This window comes from Elephas maximus, chromosome 2 (genome assembly GCF_024166365.1).
Source record: "Elephas maximus indicus isolate mEleMax1 chromosome 2, mEleMax1 primary haplotype, whole genome shotgun sequence".
NCBI classification, from domain to species: domain Eukaryota; kingdom Metazoa; phylum Chordata; class Mammalia; order Proboscidea; family Elephantidae; genus Elephas; species Elephas maximus.
In genome coordinates, this window is record NC_064820.1 from 69,518,693 (window position 1) to 69,539,368 (window position 20,676).

Here is a 20,676-nt window from a genome sequence, read left to right on the forward strand (position 1 = left end):
GAAGACCCTAGGCTCCTCAGTTGGGGTTATCAAGTTGCTAGCATAAGAAACCTTCTGTTTTTGCATGCCAACTGTCTAGAAAGTTTGAATATCAGCACTAATATAAATGGGGTCCTTGAAGTGCTCCCTGCTGAGCCAGCTTATTCCAAGGTTACCTGAGGGTTACCTAGTGGACCATGTAGTATGTGCCTCTCTAACTCTGAATGAGTTGTTCTTCAGAGATTGAGACAAAATATTAAAAAAACAAAACGCCTGATGAAATGACAGCACAGTATGTACAATGAAAAATACATTTTAAATGATTTATTTAGAGCTAATGAATACTGACACAGAGATAGAACTTATTTCAAGCCAGTCAAAAATAATCCAAAATAAAAACAAAGGAAAACACATTTCACAGTACATACATATCATTCTGGAGATGGGTCTGAAAGCAAGAATATAGTATCTTCAGGTGTTTTCAGGACACTTAAACCCACTGCCGTCAAGTCGTTTCCAACTCATAGCGACCCTAGAGGACAGAGTAGAACTGCCCCAGAGTTTCCAAGGAGCGCCTGGTGGATTCGAACTGCCTCTTGGTTAGCAGCTGTAGCACTTAACCACTACGCCACCAGGGTTTCCTCAGGACGCTTAAGTCACTGTAATTTTTGGTAGCAACAATCAGATCTCAGAAATAGTTGGTCTAGAAGAACAATACAAATAATATAAAAGAATGAAATTATTTTCTATGTGGTGGCCTTCTAACGAGAGCAATTTCACCTTTTAAAAATCATGAAATTTGGAAGTTGGATTATGAAATGAACCACACCCAGTAAAAGTCACTCTCCTCCTTAAAGCTCTTTAATGGTGTCTCACTGCATACAGATTAAAGGCCAAGCTCTCAAACAGGGAACACGTGATCTCCTTTCGTTCCTGAGAACCTAAAAAAGGTAGTTTTGCTTCTCACCACTTCCTGCCTCATATATGACACACCAGCAACATCAGGTTGCTTGCGATTCTTGCCACATACACTGTACAGTTTCTTATATTTGTGGGGTGTGTTCACAGTACCCACTCTGCCAGGAGATTTCATGACCCTCATCCTTACCCTGAATCCAAATGTAATTCAGGCATTACTTTCTCTAGGTAGCCTCTTATAATTTCTCCAGGCTAGGTTAAGTATCACTCTGTGTTTCCATAAGCCTATGTTCAGGTCAATTTTAGCACTTGTTACAAAATGATGTGATCTTGTGTTTCTCTTACCAACTAAACTGTGAACTCCTTCAGGGAAGCAAATGCAACTGATTTATTTACCTCTGTCACCATAGTATTTAGCACAGTGTTTGCTATGCTGGGTACTCAATAAATGTTGAGTAAAGAAAGGACTCAATGGCCCTGTTATCAATGCTATTAATAACACTGGCCTAGTTTATTACTGAAGATGATCAAGGGTTATATAAAGTGAGCAGTATACGGGTTTTTGTAGTATACACAGAGTTGTTTTATTCCTCATTTACTGACATTTTGACTTCAGAGAACCAAAGATGCACTAAATGTGAAGAACTGCAGATACCTCTGAAAGAGTTTAGCTAACAGATAATATGAAGAAAAGAAAGGGGGATATAAGGGGAGAGTTGGTCCATCAGCCCAAAGCAATGCGCTCAAAGTGTTCAAATAATTTGGTTACAAATGCAAATCTAGATGTTAATTCTGTCTGCATCTGGTGAAGAGAACATACATTAAATCTTTAGCAGTCCATCAGCCCAAAAGCAATAACCTCGAAGTTTTCAGGTCATGAGAACGTAGACACAAATCTAAATATAAATTTGATCTTCATCTGCTGAAAATGATACACACTGGGGTGGTAAGAATGTGAAGCAAAAATTATGTTTAAAGAGTGAGTAACTGCGACATTTAACAATCACATTCATAAATTCAACATAATGCTACCTGCTTATCTACATAATTTCTAAGATGAATAATGTTACTTGAATTTTCCTAAAGTATTAATAATCATATCCATTACGGGCTGGAAGGGAACTCAGAGATCATTTGGTACATTTTATAGATGAAAGATACCAAAGTCCAGAGAAACTAACTGATGTTGTTGAAGGTCACGTAGGTAGTTAGAAGAGCCAGATCTATCAGAATTTTACCATTAAATTCAATTTTCTTTCTGCTACATACTGCTTGAGAGGAAATTTCACTAATTTTCTTCTTAACTGTATGAGTGAGATTTGCATCCAATCCCAATAACATGATCACATCCAAGAAAATTATTTTAGTAAAAAATAAATGATTTTTATTCAGTTGAGATATTTCATAAACTATGCTAAGATTATGGGGAATTAAGAATATTTTCATGATTGTTTCCAGGGAAAAACTTACTGAGTATTAAAATCTTTAATTCGCATATGATATTAGTTAATGAGGGTTGAATTTTACCTAATTCTTCTAAATCATTAATCGTGTCACCATTCAGAAAACAAATCTAATGAGTGAACTTATGATCCCTACAATTAACAGGACTAAAAGTTATAAATAACTGGATTAACTCTATTTCACTACAATTACAATCATTTTAAACCATGTTACACACTCAATGGGATGAGGTCATCCTTTGGCACGTATCAACCTTCAAATCTTTTTCTAAAAAGGTTTTTCCTCCCTTTTACTTATATTTTTCATCTTGATAGCCAAAGAAGGTTTACTGTATTTTCAAAAAATAATAACGAAGGCAAAACAAACCCTTAAAAATCTCTGTGTTTCTCTCTAAACAACAGACTCGACTATTAAAAAAATTTTTTTTTCTTTTTTAGAGGGCAATATTATGAAACTGGGTATGGAAAAGCCAGACTGTGAGAGCTTCCATGGCTATAATGCTACAACAGGGAAGTGGCTACAGCTTTAACAGAATTTGAGCATGGGCTCCAGGTGAGCATATAATAAGAGGAGTTAACAGGGCTCCCTGAGTCTTACTGAGGGCATGTTAATCGGGGAGGAGGGTGGCTGAAGAATCAGTAAACCTTTCCAGCCTGTGAAGTAAACGCACTTACCCGATTTCACCATATAAATTCACCTGTAGCCATGTTTGTGGGTTACCAATTTGAAAAGTTATAACTGCACCACCCTGAGGTTCTTGCAATCTTTGGTGCTATGCCATGATATTGGGCTGACATTCAATGCTGCTACGATATTAGTAAGCATTTTGCTTATTGAGTATAAGAGATAACTAAGCATTGAGCAAAGCAAAGCAAACTATTGTGAAAACAAAAAACTAAAACATTTAAATCAACTAGTATGTGTTTGAAAATGCTTACCATATAAAATTTCCGTTATTATATGAAAGCTTTCATAATGCAACTCCCTGGCTCTTAAAATTTTAAAAAGCACAGAATAAAACTCTTAAGTCTAAATTTTTGTAACTGCTCCTGAGATTTGTGTCTGAAGTAAAAGCCCAATACGCACCTCAAACTATTTATGAAACCATAAAGCCAGTGTGAAACCTGCTTCAAAACTATATACAAATTATTCAGACAAAATAAATATATATGTTGACACTTATAAAAATTTTCCATATTGCCCATAGAAATAAGCGTCATAAAATTCACATACTGAATATAATAAAAATCAGTTCTAACGAAGATTTTGCTGTCCTTCTAAATAAAAATTTCTGTGTTTGAGGTATCACTTTAACGCATGCCAATGTGACATATTTGGAAAACAACCCAGCAGTCTATCCTAAAAATCCTGGCCAACACAGTATCATCTCTATGAGACTGACTAATAGGCCGAAGTAGGCTTGCCTTTTTAAACAGGAAAGAGATATTTTTAATTGTTACAAAAACAAAGCAGGCAAGTACTAGAAACTCTGCATTTCATAAAAGAGTGAAACTCCCTTATAAACATTTTCATTTATCATCTTTCTGCAGACACCATTCATTTAAAAAGTCCTAGTCAAGACCAAGAAAGCAGTTTCATGTCCTATGGCATTCAAAAGAGCCTACAGATTTAAAAGCAACAGTGAAAAATTTCACTATTTTTATACATTATATCATAGTATACATAAAGCTATTAAAAATTTCAATGTCACTGAAACGTGGACACGTGATTCAGCAACACTCATTATTGGCTAGGTAGATTACTTGTGTTGACTGTGGTAAACAAAGCCATTTTGCAATCAACTTGTGATATAATAACACTAGCCAAGCACACACAAATACCAAAAATGATGTGTTTTCTATGTACCAATATCCATACTTGTGGCATGACTATCAAGCAGCAAGACTGATTCAAAACTTTATAGTCAGTGCACATTAAAAAATATTTTGCTAGAGGAATAATGGTTCTATATAAAAAAAAAATGTCTATATGGAAAGGGCTGTGATTTATTGCAAAGAATTCTTATATAGCAAATCCCAAGATCAAATACTTTTTAAAAACAAATTTTAAAATTTAATGGCTTAGGCCAAAGTCTCAGTTACTTCTTGGAGATTTCAGGACTGTTAGCGGAAGAAGACTGCTTTTCCTTTTTTCTCTTCTTTTTATCCTTTCTGTGATGTTTTCCCTTTTTTGACTTGCTCTTTTTTTCTTTTTTCTTTTCTTTCTTCTGATATTTTTGTTTCTTTTCTTTTGAAGTGTCCTCTTCAGTGGAAGTGGATGAATAAGACCTATGGGCAATAATACATGTTGACTGATAATTGCATTTATGGCTGACAGGTAAATTTAAATGGAATTTGACCTGTTTTAAATTCTTCCTGGAACAAGGTGAGTGTAACAGACATAAAAGAAACTTGAATAAAATATGCTTAAAATGCTGAATTCAGAATCTCTACTACTTGGTCACAGGCATTGACAAAACAAATGTCTCTATTCTCCTCAATTCTAGTAGTAAGTTTTGAATTTATAAGCATAAAAATGATTTTTCCATGATTTTAATTTTTTCATGCTATACCTACCCTTCAAAGTCTTTTAAGGCAAACAAAGTTGCATTCATCAAGCCTCATTATATACCCAAAACACTTGTGTATAAAATAATAGCTTGTTAGCATAGTCTTTTAAAATAACCACAAAAGGATGTAATTACATAAAAAAGGCTATAATTGTACCTTGGCACAAATGAAAGCTAAAAATTACCAAAACAAAGCACTTTTGTTGATTCACTTGATTTTTCAAGTTAAAGTACCTGACTCCCTCTAGATGCAGAATGAGAGATGTACACTTAGGTTTCATAATACTGTTCATTAATTATAGAAAAGATGCTTTTAAATGAATACTCTATATAAATAAGGATGATTTATCATTTTTCTTTGTTTTTTCTTATATTATTCTAATACTAAATAGGAATAAACTAGAATTGCTTTCTCTAATATTAAAAAAGAAAGAAAAGACATCATATACAAAAAAAAAAAAAACACCAGAAAAAGCCATCCTTTAAAATCTTATTTAAGGAGGTGGGTGGCATTCTACTTACACCCAGACACCATATATTTGTGAGAAGGCAGAAATTGAATTAATTAAAAATAAGAAAGGCATCTCAAGAGCTCAGTGATCTAAACATGTGAAGTTAAAATCCAAACTGAGAAAACTTGACAGAGACATAAAGTAGGAGAAAAATGCATTAGGCTACAATGTCCCAAGGCTATCTTTGCCATTATAGTGACTTGTGTGAACCCCTTGACTGCATTCCTCATGCAGCTATGTTTTCTCTTATTTCTGTAATGCTGTCTTCCTTTCTCCTCTTTATCTACTTACTTAGACCTCTGGTCTTCTGCTGAGCTTATTTTCTCATGTATCCTCTTGCTCTCTCTTCTCTGTCTTTACTTTTCCGGGTTCTGGGTTCTCATTTTTAAGGCAAAATGTTAGGCTTTGGCACAGCAACACTATTAAGTGGCATTATCTCTGCTAAGTGTGCCTAGAAAAGCTAATTTAATTTCAGCCCCTGTCTGAGTTTTGTGAGACCCAAGGTAGAGAGACCTGAATAAATGATTGGTTACTATAAAACAAACATATTAGAATTTGGAAGAAAATAGATAATTTCACTTTCCCGGTAAGCACTCTACCTTGCTGTTAGTGCAGAATGATTCAACAATACACTAGTCAGGAACACTGGGCTCTAGCTTTTGATTAGTTTTTGTGTTAAAGGTTATTAACATAATTATCACTTGAAACAGAGCTAACTTTTACAATTTATAAAACATCTGCAGCGTTAAAATGTATGTAGTAAACGCTCTATAAAAATTACAAAGTGACAACGCTGGATTTACAGAACCCACTGTTAACTGTGAGAGAATAGGGTCCAAACTAGACATAACTATGGCCAAGTGCCTTAAAAAAATCTCTATATGCATGTGTTTATTCTAGTATGAACTGAATCATATTCATTAGCCAAGAAGCTGCCTCTTATTTTTTTCCCTAAATTTTATTATTTTGTTGTTATTAAGAATATATATAGCAAAACCTACACCAACCCAAGAGTTTCTACATGTACAATTTAGTGACATTGATAACATTCTTAGAGTTGTGTAACCATTCTCACCTTTTTCTGAGTTGCTCCTCCCTTGTTAATGTAAACTCACTGCCCCCTAAGGTTCCCATCTAACCTTTCAAGTTGCTGTTGTCAATTTGATCCCATATAGATAGCTCTGAAAAGACCATAATGCTCAAGGCAGATCTTTTTTACTACCGTATTTTTATACAAATCATGCGCACCTTCCACGTTTGTTTGCCAACTGCTCCCTCCCCCTGCGAGGTATTTTTTTAAGTGTCACTATGCCAATTTTTTTTTTTTAACATGATGCTGTAAAAAAAAAAAAAGCATAGCACACTTACAAAAATACCTCATGGGGGGAGGGAACAGTTGGGAAACAAACATAGAAGGTGCATGTTATCTGCATAAAAATATGGTAGTTAAGCTAAACTATTGTTTGATGTTAAGATGACTTCAGGGGATAGTTTTAGATTAAGGTTTAAAGGTCATCTCATGGCAATAGTTTTAGGGGTTCATTCAACCTTCATGGCTCCAGAAAGTCTAGGGTCCATAAGAATTTGAAATTCTGTTCTATATTTTCCCCCTTTTGATCAGGATTCTTCTATGGAATCTTTGATCAAAATGTTCAGTAATGGTAACCAGGCACCATCCAGTTCTTCTGGTCACGTAACAAAGGAGGCAGTTGTTCATGGAGGCAATTAGCCATACATTCCAAATCCTCTTTCTATTCCTGAATCTCCTTCTTTCTCTGTTGCTCCAGGCAAATAGAGACCAATTATTATGCCATGGATGGCCACTTATAAGCTTTTAAGACCCCAGGCACTAAGAAATGAACTAGGAGGTAGAAGAGAAGCACTAAACATGTTATTAGGCCAATTAACTAGGATGTCCCATGAAACCATGACCCTAAACCTGCAAACCAAGGAACCAAATCCTATGAGGTATTTGGCTGTACCTAAGCAGCCTCAGTAGCTATGCTTTTTTGTTGTTGTTGTAAGTATATCACACAACTTCTGCCAATTCAACTTTTTACAGGTGCACAACTTATTGATAGCAATTACAATAACTGGCTGGGAAACCCTACCCTTAATCAATGTGATTTTTCCATCACCATTAACTCCCCTTCCCCCTTCCTCCCACCCCTGGTAACCATTAATAAACTTTGGTCCCTACACATTTGCCTTTTTTTGTCTTTTTATATAAGTGAAGTCATACAATGTTCTTTTGAGATTGGCTTATTTCACTCAGCATAATGTCTTCAAGCTCCATTCATACTGCCTCTGAATTCTTTTGATCAGTTTCCTCAACCAAATAGTTAGTTGTCAAAAAACAGTAAAAATTTACAGGGGGCTGATGAGGGTTTGAAAGACCTGAAGGAATTTTCAGCATTATAACTACATAAATTTTGCAAATAAATTAATTTCTTAGCCATGGCAGTGATATTTTGAGAATGCAAATATTTAAGTTCCAGCTTCACATATATGAGGAAAAAATATATATGTGAAGAATTTAAACATATGCACAACTCAAGGTTTGGCTGATATTCTAAAACTTAAAATTCTTCAGTACTAACAGAATAATCAAAGAAGAAGGGCTGTTATTTATTTATACCTTGATTTGTTCCAAAAAGATGACTTTAGGTAGTTGAGTGTGTTGACTTTATTTTTTATAACACCAGGAATTTTGCTATTTAACTGAAACATTAAACAGCTAAGTCCCATTAAGAAAATATTAATATCAAATTAACTGAATTATACATAAAAAGTAAAATGTTATAATACATTCTGTACTCACAATCCTGCTTTAAAAAAAATGTTGAAAAAATACCTTTTCCTTTTTTTTTTCAATTTGATTTTTTCTTTGCTTTTTGCTTTCTTCTTCTCCTCTTCTTCCTTTATTCCTGCAAAAAATGTAGAAACAATAAGCAATGGAAATCCTTGTATATACACCTCTGCATATACAAGAAGTATTTCTGGATGATGGAACTTATTTACATAGATTTCAAAAACAAGCATTGTATTTAATTTTACTTGACCTTAATAGAAGGAAAGACAACAAAACTAAAGAAATTGCTTTTCCACAAGAGAAATTATTTCCCAAAAGAGGTCTCTCAAATTAAGAAAAAAGATTATAAAAAATTAAGAGATTGGATCTTTTTTAACATCATGTTTCAAATAGAATGTTTTAGACAGTATGAACTTACTACATTAAATGGAAATGGTCTAAATACACTAATTAAAAAACAGATTGGCAGAGTGAATAAAAAATGACCCAACTTTATACTGTCTACGAGAAACTACTTCACATATAATGCTAGAGACATGTTGAAAGTAAACGGATAGAAGTAGATATACTGCACCATACAATCAGAGGAAATCAGCTGTAGTTATATTAATATCAAACAAAATAGATTTCAGAAAAAGAAAATGACCAGAGACAGAGAGAAATATTATATAATGACAAAACAGTCAAACCACTAATAAAACATAACAATCTTAAATGTGTATGCACCAAACAATAGAGAGGCAAAGTATGTGAAGCAAAAGTGAGGCACCTGAAAAGAGAAACAGACAAATCTACAATTACAGTACCCACTACTACAATTACAGTAGGAGGCTTCAAAATTCCTCTTTCAACAATTGATAAAACTAGACAAAAAGTCAGCAAGGACACAGAAGAATGTCAACTAACAGGATCTAATCAACATTTATAAAATACTCCACCCAACAACAGCAGCATACACATTCTTTTCAAGGATCCACAGAATATAGACCAAGACAGATCATATTCTGGGCCATGAAACAAACCTCAACAAATTTAAAAGAAATGAAATCATACAAAGTGCATCTCCAAACACAATGGGATCAACTGAAAAATCAATAACAAAAATATTAGCTACGGGAATAATTTCCTCTTCTATTCGGGGGTGATGGATAAGGAGTCCACTGATTAAACTGTATACGGGAATTAGTTATAATAATAATAATAAATAACCTAGAATTTAAGTCTAAAGACTTCAAGAAATCTTTTTCCCCTAGTCTTCTACCCTTATGAAGAACTAGCAGAACTGACAATAATAGCATATCAGAATTCCAGCGCTGAAGACAAGTTTATTTTAGATGGTTCAGTGTTTCTATACTACCAAGAGCTCCTAAAACAATTCCACTTCTATTTACTGAGGTTCTTTCTGAGTCAGGACTTGGAGGTGCACAGTGCGCACACGAGCATAGCAGAAAAAACAGTGAGTTTTTGCGGCATAAAAAGATCTTGGAAAATGCTACAACCAAACCTTGAAGTACAGAACATAAGACAAGAAGGTCTAATGTACTTTAGTACTTAATTTTGGTATGATCAGCAACAAGGTGGCTGTCTCTTGTGTGACATACAGGCAGTCAGAGGCTACGTTCCAGCGTCAGAGACAGCTTCGGGTTAGTGCTCAACCACTAGATCTTTGTTTACATACCTGTCACCAGGTTTGCAGCTATAGCAGCTGCTTTTTAATCCTTGACTAGCCAGTTCCAAGCCTAGGCCCATTAATCTAAATTTTCCATTCCCTCTTGTGTCTTCCAATAAACCACTTAGAAAATATCTTTTGCAGCTGTCTTATAAAAAACACATTTTGAGCCAATTATAGGCTTTACTATACTCCGACTACCCTGTGGATTCAGTTAAGCCCTATCTTTATGAAGCCTGAAACCACCACTGTAAGTCATCCATTTGAATTTAATTCCAGCAGTGACTCAAGGGAAGGAGACAGAAGATTATGGCAGAATGCAAAGACCTTATTTGGGAATCTTCTTACAAAAACAAATAAGCCAAATACCCCCAAATTTGTCAAAATGTAGTATTTCTTTTCTGGACTGAACCAAGAGAATAATTCAAATCTTTAAGAGATGAGAAATGAGGACTATTTCCTAATTATAGGCAAAGTGTTAATTAATACTGAATAACACAAAAAGAATGGAAGGAAACTGAATTTCTGAATTCCCTGGATCCTTTGTAAATAGTGAAATTCTTTAGCAATATTCTTTGTTTTATGAGTCAATCTGTTACTTAGCTAAAAGGTACCCACAGGGGGTAGTTGTGGTTCAAGGTTTATAGAGTGTTCTCAGGGCAACAGTCTTGGGAGTCCTTTAGCCTCAAGCAGTCCAGTAAGTCTGGACTTTTTAAGAATTTCAGTTCTGGTTCATATTTTTCTCCCCTTTTATCAGGATCCATCTGACCCTAATCAGAAAGGTCATTATTGGTAGCAGGGTACCATCTACTTCTTCTGCTTTCAGGATAGATGAGGCCACAGTTCTTATAGACTGTTATGCCTGTAGACTAGTTATTTGAGTTTTTGGTTTCCTTCTTTCTCTTTTGTTCTAGATGAGAGGAGATCAATAGTTATATCTCAGATGGGCACTCATAAGCTTTTAAGACTCCAGACACTACTCACCAAACTAGGATGTACCACATATACTCTGTGAACTATATTATGCCAACTGACTGAGTTGTCCCATGAGACTATGGTCCTAAGGCTTCAAACTCAGAAATCTAATACAATAAGGTGTTTGCTTATGTCTAAGAAGTATCTGTAATTGTGTCTCCTACGTGCTTGCTTATATATATATATATACACACACAAATATACTCGCATGCACACATATAATATATGCATGTACATAAGAAGACATGTATATATGCACACATATGCACATACCTAGGCAACCACACATATATTTTTTGGTTGTTGTTGCAAAATTATATATTTTCTAGCATTTACCAAAAATGCCCTTTGTGTGTGTGTGTGTGTGTGTGTGTGTGTGTACTCCTTAGTGACATCATTTACCTTGGTTAAGCTGTGTGCACTTCACCCACATTCAGTGTTACCTTTCACATCACCAGAAATACCAAGTGTCTACTATCTAAAGAGTAACGCCCCCTCTCCCCAGCTACCCCTCCCTGGGAACCACCAATGAACATTGGTTTCTGTATGTATATGCATTTGTGTCTTTTCATAAACGTGGGATAATGCAATATTTGTCCTACTGTGATTGACTTATATCCCTCGCATAATAAGCAAGTATACTTTTTCAGAAAAAAAGGCGGGGTAGGTTGAATCAGTGATTCTCAAATGTGGGGTCAGGAGAAAGCTGATTCTAACAGAGAAGATTTACAAACTCTCTCCCAACCAAACTCCCTCCACTTCCTCCTAGGGAGATTTGTCCTTGGCCTTCTGACTGAAAATCATCTCTAGAATAAACCACCATTAATGACTGGAGTATGTTTTATGAAACTTCAAGATTGATATGGTGGAAAAAAAAAAAAAAAAAGGTCACGAACCAATTCACTGGATGGTCTCCAAGGTAGGAGGGCAGCATGTTGTAATGAGAACAGCACACTGTACCAGTTGGCAAGAAACCTGGATCCCAGTGCTGGCTTTACTATCAGACTGGTTAGTGACTTTGGGGAAGTCACCAGTCTTCATTTTCTTTTACCATAAAATTAGGTGTTTAGGTGTTCTCTAAGATCTCGTCTAAATTCTAAAATTTTATGCATTTATTAAAAAAAATTAGAGTTCCCTGGAAAATGTAACTATCTGGACATAAAATAGAGATGTTTCATGACCAAATCAACTCTCTTCTGTGTGAGTAATGTAGAAACCGTTTACGTTAATCTTGGCCAGAGTAGGCTCTGATTCAGACAGAAAGTACCTGAGGAACTGTGCTGGGGGAACTCTTGCTTTGCCTGTGTCTCAGCATGATTTGTATCCCTGAAATTTAAAGCTTGATGCTGGGTAAGACGTCTGATTTGTACGCCTGTAATTTGACAATCTGATCCTTGTCAACAAGGACCCTGAGGTTCAGGGTGGTTAAGTGACTTGCTGAAAGTCACATGTGAAAAAATGGGTATGTAGAGCTAGAAACCAAGTGTTAGCTCAGACTCTTTGCACCCTGTGACAAATTCAAGTACTATTGAGGGAAAAAACAAAACCAAACAAAAAAACATGGGCTGTAGAGTCAGAAATAGGCTGAAACCTGGCTTTATCATTGATGAGCTGCTTGACCTTGGACAAATTACTCAAAACTTTCAAAGCCTATTTCCTTAGCTATTTAGTTTTGAACAAAAATAGAAGATATAAAATTAATGATAAATACAACAGATAAATATGATATACTACAATAAAATATTTAGAAACATTTTTAAAGGATGGAGAAAAACATTGCTTACTTTTTTCTTGTAATGCCTGTAATTTATTCAGTTCTTCATTCTCTTCATCACTATCTTCACTGCTTGTGCTGCTGACATCCAAAACGATGTCCCTTTTGGGGTCTACTCGGAGAAAATTGCGGCACTCAAAAGTCAGATGACCAGCTAAGCAAAAACAAAATTAAAAAAATGTGAATGACAAAACCATAGATACATATTTTTTATTTGCATTAGAGTTGCCTCCTGGTAAGGACAAGTTACAATTTTAATAATATAATATTTAGCCTTAACTTTTGTTCAGTTGTTGGTAGTTAACTTTTCTCTGTTTCCCTGAAGGCAACACTCAGAGAGGGAAATTTTTCCTTTCTTTATCAGAACTTCTTTTTCAATAAGAATTTTTTGGGCCACTTTTTATGGATTTCAGGGTATGGAATTACTGCATTTTCTCTTTCTATATACTAAAAGATGTATACTCGTATTTTTGATTTTATATTTTATTCCTTTCCCATATCTTTTCCTTCTCAGTGTTACTACTGTATTCACTCAATTAAACAGCTTTCATCTAATTAAAATTGCTATAATTATATACAAGCATAAATATAACTGAATGTGGTCTTCTAAAGAACACCTGAAAGTTTATTCTGACATTATTCACCCACTAAAGATTCTCCCTGTAAGAACACAACAGTTACGTACTAAATGATAAACCAAAAAAAAAATTAAATGTTATAAATATCAAAAAAGTACAGGAAATAATATAACCAATACCCAAATATTTACCACCCAGATGTTAACATTTCAATTTTTTTAAGGGAAGGGCACACACACCCATGCACACACGTATACAATACTGGAGAGCTTGCACTGACATTTGGAACCCTGACCCAATTCCACTCTATTATTTCTGTCCTCAGAGGTAACTATACTGAAGTTGGTATCTATCCTGCTCAAGCAACATATCGTATTATAAATACACTCGTAATATTAATTACACTTACCCTGGAAACCCTGGTGGCATAGTGGTTAAGTGCTACAGCTACTAAACAAAGGGTCGGCAGTTCGAATCTGGCAGGCGCTCCTTGGAATCTCTATGGGGCAGTCCTACTCTGTCCTATAGGGTCGCTATGAGTCAGCACTGGGTTTGGTTTGGTTTGGTTTATCATCCTGCAACTTGTTTCTGTCATACAATACCATATTATGTTTTGTGATTTATCTATGTTAACTTAAGCAGATATGGCTTTTACATTTTATCTGACAATAATGTTCCTTTGTATGAAAATCATTTGTTTATCCTTTCCACTATTGATAGAAAATTAGGTTGCTTCCAATATTTTATTATTATAAACAATCCTAAAATGAGTATTTATACACTTAGATAAAAACACACATCGACACAAAAAATACAAAAGTTACATGAAATACTGTTACTGTTGGTGCCGTCGAGTGGATTCCAACCCATAGTGACCCTATGTACAAAAGAACAAAACACTGCTTAGTCCTGTGCCATCCTTAAAATCATTGTTATGCTTGAGCCCACTGTTGCAGGCATTGTGTCAATCTGTCTTGTTGAGGGTCTTCCTCTTTTTCGCTGACCCTGTACTTTACCAAGCATGATGTCCTTCTCCAGGGACTGGTCCCTCCAGATAACATGTCCAAAGTAGGTGAGACAGAGTCTTGCCATCCTCACTTCCAAGGAGCACTGTGGGTGTATTTCTTCCAAGACAGACTTGTTCATTCTTCTGGCAGTCCATGGTATATTCAATATTCCTTGCCAACAGCACGATTCAAAGGTATCAACTCTTCTTCAGTCTTCTTTATTCACTGTCCACCTTCTCCACACATTTGAGGCGATTGAAAATGCCATGGCTTCGGTCAGGCGCACTTTAGTCCTTAAAGTGACATCTTTGATTTTAAACACTTTAAAGAGGTCTTTTGCATCAGATTTGTCCAATGCAATATGGCGTTTGATTTCTTGACTGCTGCTTCCATGGGTGTTGATTGTGAATTTGAGTAAAATAAAACCCATGACAACTTCAATCTTTTCTTCATTTATCACGTTGCTTATTGATCCAGTTGTGAAGATTTTTGTTTTATGTTGAGGTACGATACATAACGAAGGCTGTAGTCTTTGATCTTTATCAGTTAAGTGCTTCGAGACCTCTTCACTTTCAGCAAGCAGGGTTGTGTCATCTGCATAACACAGGCTGTTAATAAGTCTTCCTCCAGTCCTGATGCCCTGGGGTTCTTCTTCATATAGTCCAGCCTCTCATATTATTTGCTCAGCATACAGATAGAATAGTACTGTGAAAGATACAACCCTGACACACGCCTGTCCTGATTTTAAACCATGCAGTATGCCCTTGTTCTGTTTGAACGACTGCCTCTTGGTCTATGTACAGGTTCTGAATGAGCCTAATTAAGTATTCTGGAATTCCCGTTCTTCTGTAGTTTGTTATGATCCACACAGTAGCATAGTCAATAAAACACAGGTTAACATCTTTCTAGTATTCCCTGTTTTCAACTAAGATCCATCTGACATCAGTAACGATATCCCTCATTCCACGTCCTATTCTTTATTATGTTTTATTGTATTTTAGATTTACATTTATAGAGCAAACTAGTTTCTCATTAAACATTTAATACACATATTGTTTTGTGAAATTGGTTGCCAAGCCCATGACATGTCAAGACTCTTTCCTTCTAGGCCTTGGATTCCCTATTCCCAGCTTTCCTGTCCCTTCCTGCCTTCTCATCCTTGCCCCTGGGCTGGTGTGCCCATTTAGTTTTGTTTTATGGGCCTGTCTAATCTTTGGCTGAAGGGTGAACCTCAGAAGTGACTTCATTACTGAGCTATAAGTGTTTCTCCAGTCTCTGTCAGGCCAGTAAGTCTGGTCTTTTTTTTGGTGTGCGTGAGTTAGAAATTTGCTCTACATTCTTCTCCAGCTCTGTCCAGGACCCTCTATTGTGATCTCTGTCAGAGCAGTCAATGGTGGCAGCCGGGCACTATCTAGTTATGTGGGACTCAGCGTGGTGGAGGCTGTGGTAGTTGTGATCCATTAGTCCTTTGGACTAATCTTTCCCTTGTGTCTTTGGTTTTCTTCATTCTCTCCCTTGCTCCAGATGGCATGAGACCAGTAGAGTATCTCAGATGGCCGCTCGAAAGCTTTTAAGGCTCCATACGCTACTAACCAAAGTAGAATGTAGAACATTTTCTTTATAAGCTATGTTATACCAATTGAGATAGATGTTCCCCAAGACCATGGTCCCCACAGCCCTCAGGCCAGCAATTTGGTCCCTCAAGGAGTTTCGATGTGTCTATGCAGCTTCCATGACCTTGCCTTGGACACATTGTGCTGGCTTCCCCAGCCATGTCCTTTTCTGAATCCAGCTTGAACTTCTGGCAGTTCCCTTTTGACGTACTGCTGCAACCACTTTTGAATGATCTTCAGCAAAATTTTACTTGTGTGCAATATTAATGATATTGTTCGATAATTTCCCCATTCTGTTGGGCACCTTTCTTTGGAATGGGCACAAACATGGATCTCTTCCAGTCTGTTGGCCAGGCAGCTCTCCTCAAAATTTCTTGGCATAGACAAGTGAGCACCTCCAGTGCTGCATCCATTTGTTGAAATGTCTCAATTGGTATTCCATCAATTCCTGGAGCCTTACTTTCACCACTCCCTTCAGCACAGCTTGGACTTCTTCCTTTAACACCACTGATTCTTGATCATATGTTACCTCTTGAAATGGCTGAATGTTGACCAATCCTTTTTGGTACAGTGACTCTGTATATTCCTTCCATGCTGTTTAGATGCATTCTGGGCTGTTCAATGTTTTCCCTGTACAATCTTTCAATATTGCAACTTGAGGCTTGATTTTTTTTCTTCAGTTCTTTCAGCTTGAGAAATGCTAAGCATGTCCTTCCGTTTTAGTTTTCTATCTCCAGGTCTTTGCACACTGTATTACAATACTTTGTCTTCCTGAGCCACCCTTTGAAATCTTCTGTTCAACTCTTTCACTTCATCATTTTTTCCATTCACTTTAGCTATTCTATGTTCAAGAGCAAGTTTCAGAGTCTCTTTTGAAATCCATTTTAGTCTTTTCTTTCTTTTCTGTCTTTTTAATGACCTTTTGCTTTCTTCAAGTATGATGTCCTTGATGTCATTCCACAACTCGTCTGCTCTTCGGTCATTAGTGTTCAATGTGTCAAATCTATTCTTGAGATGGTCTCTAAATTCGGGTGGGATATACTCAGGGTTGTATTTTGGCTCTCGTGGACTTGCTCTAACTTTCTTCAGCTTTAACTTGAACTTGCATATCAGCAATTGATGGTCTTTTCCACAACTGGCTCCTGGCCTTGTTCGGACTGATGATATTGAGCTTCTCCATTGTCTCTTTCCACAGATGTAGTTGATTAAATTCCTGTGTATTCCATCTGGCAAAGTCCACGTGTATAGTAGCCATTTATGTTGCTGAAAAAAGGTATTTGCAATGAGGAAATCATTGATCTGGTGTCATTTCATTCACCAAAGCCATATTTTCCAATTACTGATTCTTCTTTGCTTCCAACTTTCACATCCCAATCACCAGTAATTATCAATGAATCTTGATTGCATGTTTAATCAATTCCAGATGGCAAAAGTTGGTAAAAATCTTCAATTTTCTCATCATTGGCAGTGGTGGTTGGTGCATAAATTTGAAAAATAGTTGTATTAACTGGTCTGCCTTGTAGGCATATGGATATTATCCTATCACTAACAGCACTGTACTTCAGGATAGATCTTGAAATGTTCTTTTTAAGGATGAACACCATTCCTCTGCAATTTGTCATTCCCAGGATTGTAGGCCATATGATTGCCCAATTCAAAATGGCCAATACCAGTCCATTTCAGCTCACTAATGCCTAGGATTTCAATCTTTATGTGTTCCATTTCATTTTTTGATGATTTACAATTTTTCTAGATTCATACTTTGTACATTCCATGTTCCAATTATTAACGGATGTTTGCAGCTCTTTATTTTCATTTTGAGCCATGCCATATCAGCAAATGAAGGTCCTGAAAGTTTTACTCCATGTACGCCATTAAGGTCCACTTTACTTTGAGGAGGCACCTTTTCCCCAGTCGTATTTTGAGTGCCTTTCAACTTGAAGTGCCCATCATCCGGCACTATACCAGACAATGTCCCAACGTTATTCATAAGGTTTTCACTGGCCATTTTTTTCAGAAGTAGACTGCCAGGTCTTTTTTCCTAGTCTGTCTTAGTCTGGAAGCGCCACTGAAAGCATTACTACATTCATATTCAAAAACACATTGCTGATAGTGACCAACTACTAAATTTCACAACCCACTGATGATTCACCATGACTAGGATTTACTTCTAGTTCTCTTGTACTTTGCGAGTGTAGACCTACCACAGGGCTTCCTTTTAGAGCCCCAATCTTGGGCAGGGCCCTGGGCCCTTTTTGTCCCCTAAGCCCTGCCATGCTATGAATAGAAGTTCAAGAAGCCTGGGTTTAGTAAACGCCCTCTTGGAGTTTCTGTTTTCCCTTGGTTGATGGCCTCTGAAAATATATATTGCACATTTTATCCAGCTTCCTCTTGTTTATAGGATAGTCTAGTCTGCCATGCTGTTGGAACAAGTTTCCTCCACTGTGATTTCTATCTCAATGAATCAATCAGAAATACTCTTCTTAGTTGCCAAATATACAGGGTTTTCAGGCTATGATTTTACTGTTGATTTTTATATTTATTGCAGTGTTATCAGAGAATGGAGTCCACATGACATCAGTCCTTTGGTATTTGCTGAGATTTGTTTTGTGGCCTAGCATGTAGTAAATTTAGGAAAGATTTGGTGAGTATTTTAAATGGATATATATTACTATATGTTTATTTGGTCGTTCATATCTTCATCTCAATTTTTCTAATAGCTTTTGATAGAGACACTTTTAAAAATCGCACTATGACTATAGATTTGTCAATGTTCCCTTGTAATACAGCTTTTGCTATGTATATTTTAGACTATATTATTAAGTGCATTCAAGATTGCTATAATTTTATCTTCTTGGCTGATTGTTCTTATATCCCTCATACTGCTTTTGCCTTAAAAGTCTGATTATTAATATTGCTTTACTAGTGCTCTTTTGCTTAGTATTAGTTGAATCATGAAATTGTCATTTTTATGGGTAAAAAGCTGAATATCAGCAATATTTAAGCTAATGCCTGCTAGTCTTTTTTTTTTTTTTTCCTATCCCTTTATTTTGGGGGGAAAAAAAAGTACAGTTTTCAGTTTTCTAAGTAGTTTTATTATTAGTTTCTATATAGCTGGACTTTTGAAGCCCTGGTGGTACAATGGTTAAGTACTCAGCTGCTAACAGAAGAATCAGCAGTTCAAACACACCAGTGGCTTGGTGGAAGAAAAGACCTGGTAATCTGCTCTCAAAAAGATTACAGCTTAGGAAACCCTATGGGACCGTTCTACTCTGTCCTATGGGGTTGCTATGAGTCGGGATCAACTCAAGGGCACACAACAACAATAACAACAAGCTGGACTTGGTTTCTTTACTTGATACCAGACCAGTGTTTAATGTAATTTCTTAGAGTGGGAAAATGGTTCTTGTCTGACTATATAAAAGCAGCGTAAATTCACTCCTCAAACTTATACATGGTATAAGCTTGGGTTGGTAGTTTTGGAATTTATTCCTTTTCTTCTAGTTATTATTTTGTAAGAACTCTAACAGTAAGCTTTCGTGTCACTTTCCCTAGACAGTTAGTGGAATTTTTCTAATTCCTGTTCCACAGCTTTTTTGAGAAGTCTGGCTTTATGCAAAGACCTCCACTCCAGCCGCTCTGCTATCCCACAGGGGTCTAAGGCTTCACTCCATAGCCCCTAAAGGTTTACTCAATAGAAAGAAAACCCTGTGGACTTCACTGTTTTCAGCTATCACTTCCTGCTCTGGATTTGACCTCCTTTTCATTTCCAGCACCTGGAGATTTCTCTTTCATTCTTTTGAGCTTTTATAAAATTTCCTTTTGGCGTTATCGCGGTATTTTTCTTCATCATCTCTGTGTTTGGAACAGAACTCCTAATGATACATTTTACTTTGCTTAAACTTTGTGCCCAAATACCTCACATTACAAGGAATCATTAAAATAAATAACATACTTTAATAATGACCACATTACTAGCAGGCTCTGTCCCATGCCCATTTTAATGTTCCTTCAATGAAGGTGACCCTAATCTTGTAATGACAAGTTACTCAAGAAGCTACAAATGAAGTTTTTTTTTTTTTTTTCCACTAGGGAATAAGTGAAGAAAGTTCAGGAAATAATTGTGTTTCAAATTACAGCTCATGTGGTTTCTTTTCTAAACAGATACCAAGTAGGCCATGAGCAAAGAATTCTTAGATGACTAGAAGCTTAAAGTTTTATATAGAGCCAATTCAACTTAGAACATTTTAATAGTGGATTATAAAAAGCAGTGTGGCATAGAATAAAGCCTTATAAATAATCAGCATTCAAATTCCAACTTTCCCACTAAATAGCAAGGTAATCCTTCTGGGCTTCTGTTTTCTGATGTGTAACAATGACAATAATATCATTTGCTGAGCACTTACTGCCTTCGTCATCTAATGCCATAACATAAATACCACAAGTGGAAGGCTTCGACAAACACAAGTTTATTCTCTGACAGTCCAGGAGGCTAGAAGTCCAGATTCAGGGCATCAGCTCCAGGGAAGGCTTTTTTTCTATCAGCACTGGAGGAAGGTCCTTGTCATCAATCTTCCCCTGGGCCAGAACCTTCTCAGCACAGGGACCCTGGGTCCAAAGGAAGCACTATGCTCCCATTGCTTCTTTCTTGGTGCTACGAGGTCCCCAACTCTCTCCTCGCTTCCCTTTCATCTCTTGTAAGATAAAAGGATGTGACCTGAGCAAGGGTGTTACATCCCACCCTAATCCTCTTCAACATAATCAAATCTTGCCTCATTAACCACAGGCAGAGATTAGGGTTTATAA

The 20,676-nt window shown here is 36.3% G+C and overlaps 1 protein-coding gene across 1 annotated transcript in view; it reads right to left on the bottom strand.

The window, feature by feature from the left end:
- Positions 1 to 228: 228 nt before the first annotated feature.
- Positions 229 to 20,676, bottom strand: part of SREK1IP1 (SREK1 interacting protein 1) — a 48,573-nt gene continuing 28,125 nt past the window's right edge. Inside the window, exons 4-6 of the mRNA XM_049864613.1 lie at positions 12,683 to 12,826; positions 8,297 to 8,369; positions 229 to 4,649 (exon numbers count right to left, since the gene is read on the bottom strand). Coding sequence (XP_049720570.1) covers positions 4,460 to 4,649; positions 8,297 to 8,369; positions 12,683 to 12,826 — 407 coding nt within the window. The 3' untranslated portion in view covers positions 229 to 4,459. The remainder of the gene's footprint in view (positions 4,650 to 8,296; positions 8,370 to 12,682; positions 12,827 to 20,676) is intronic.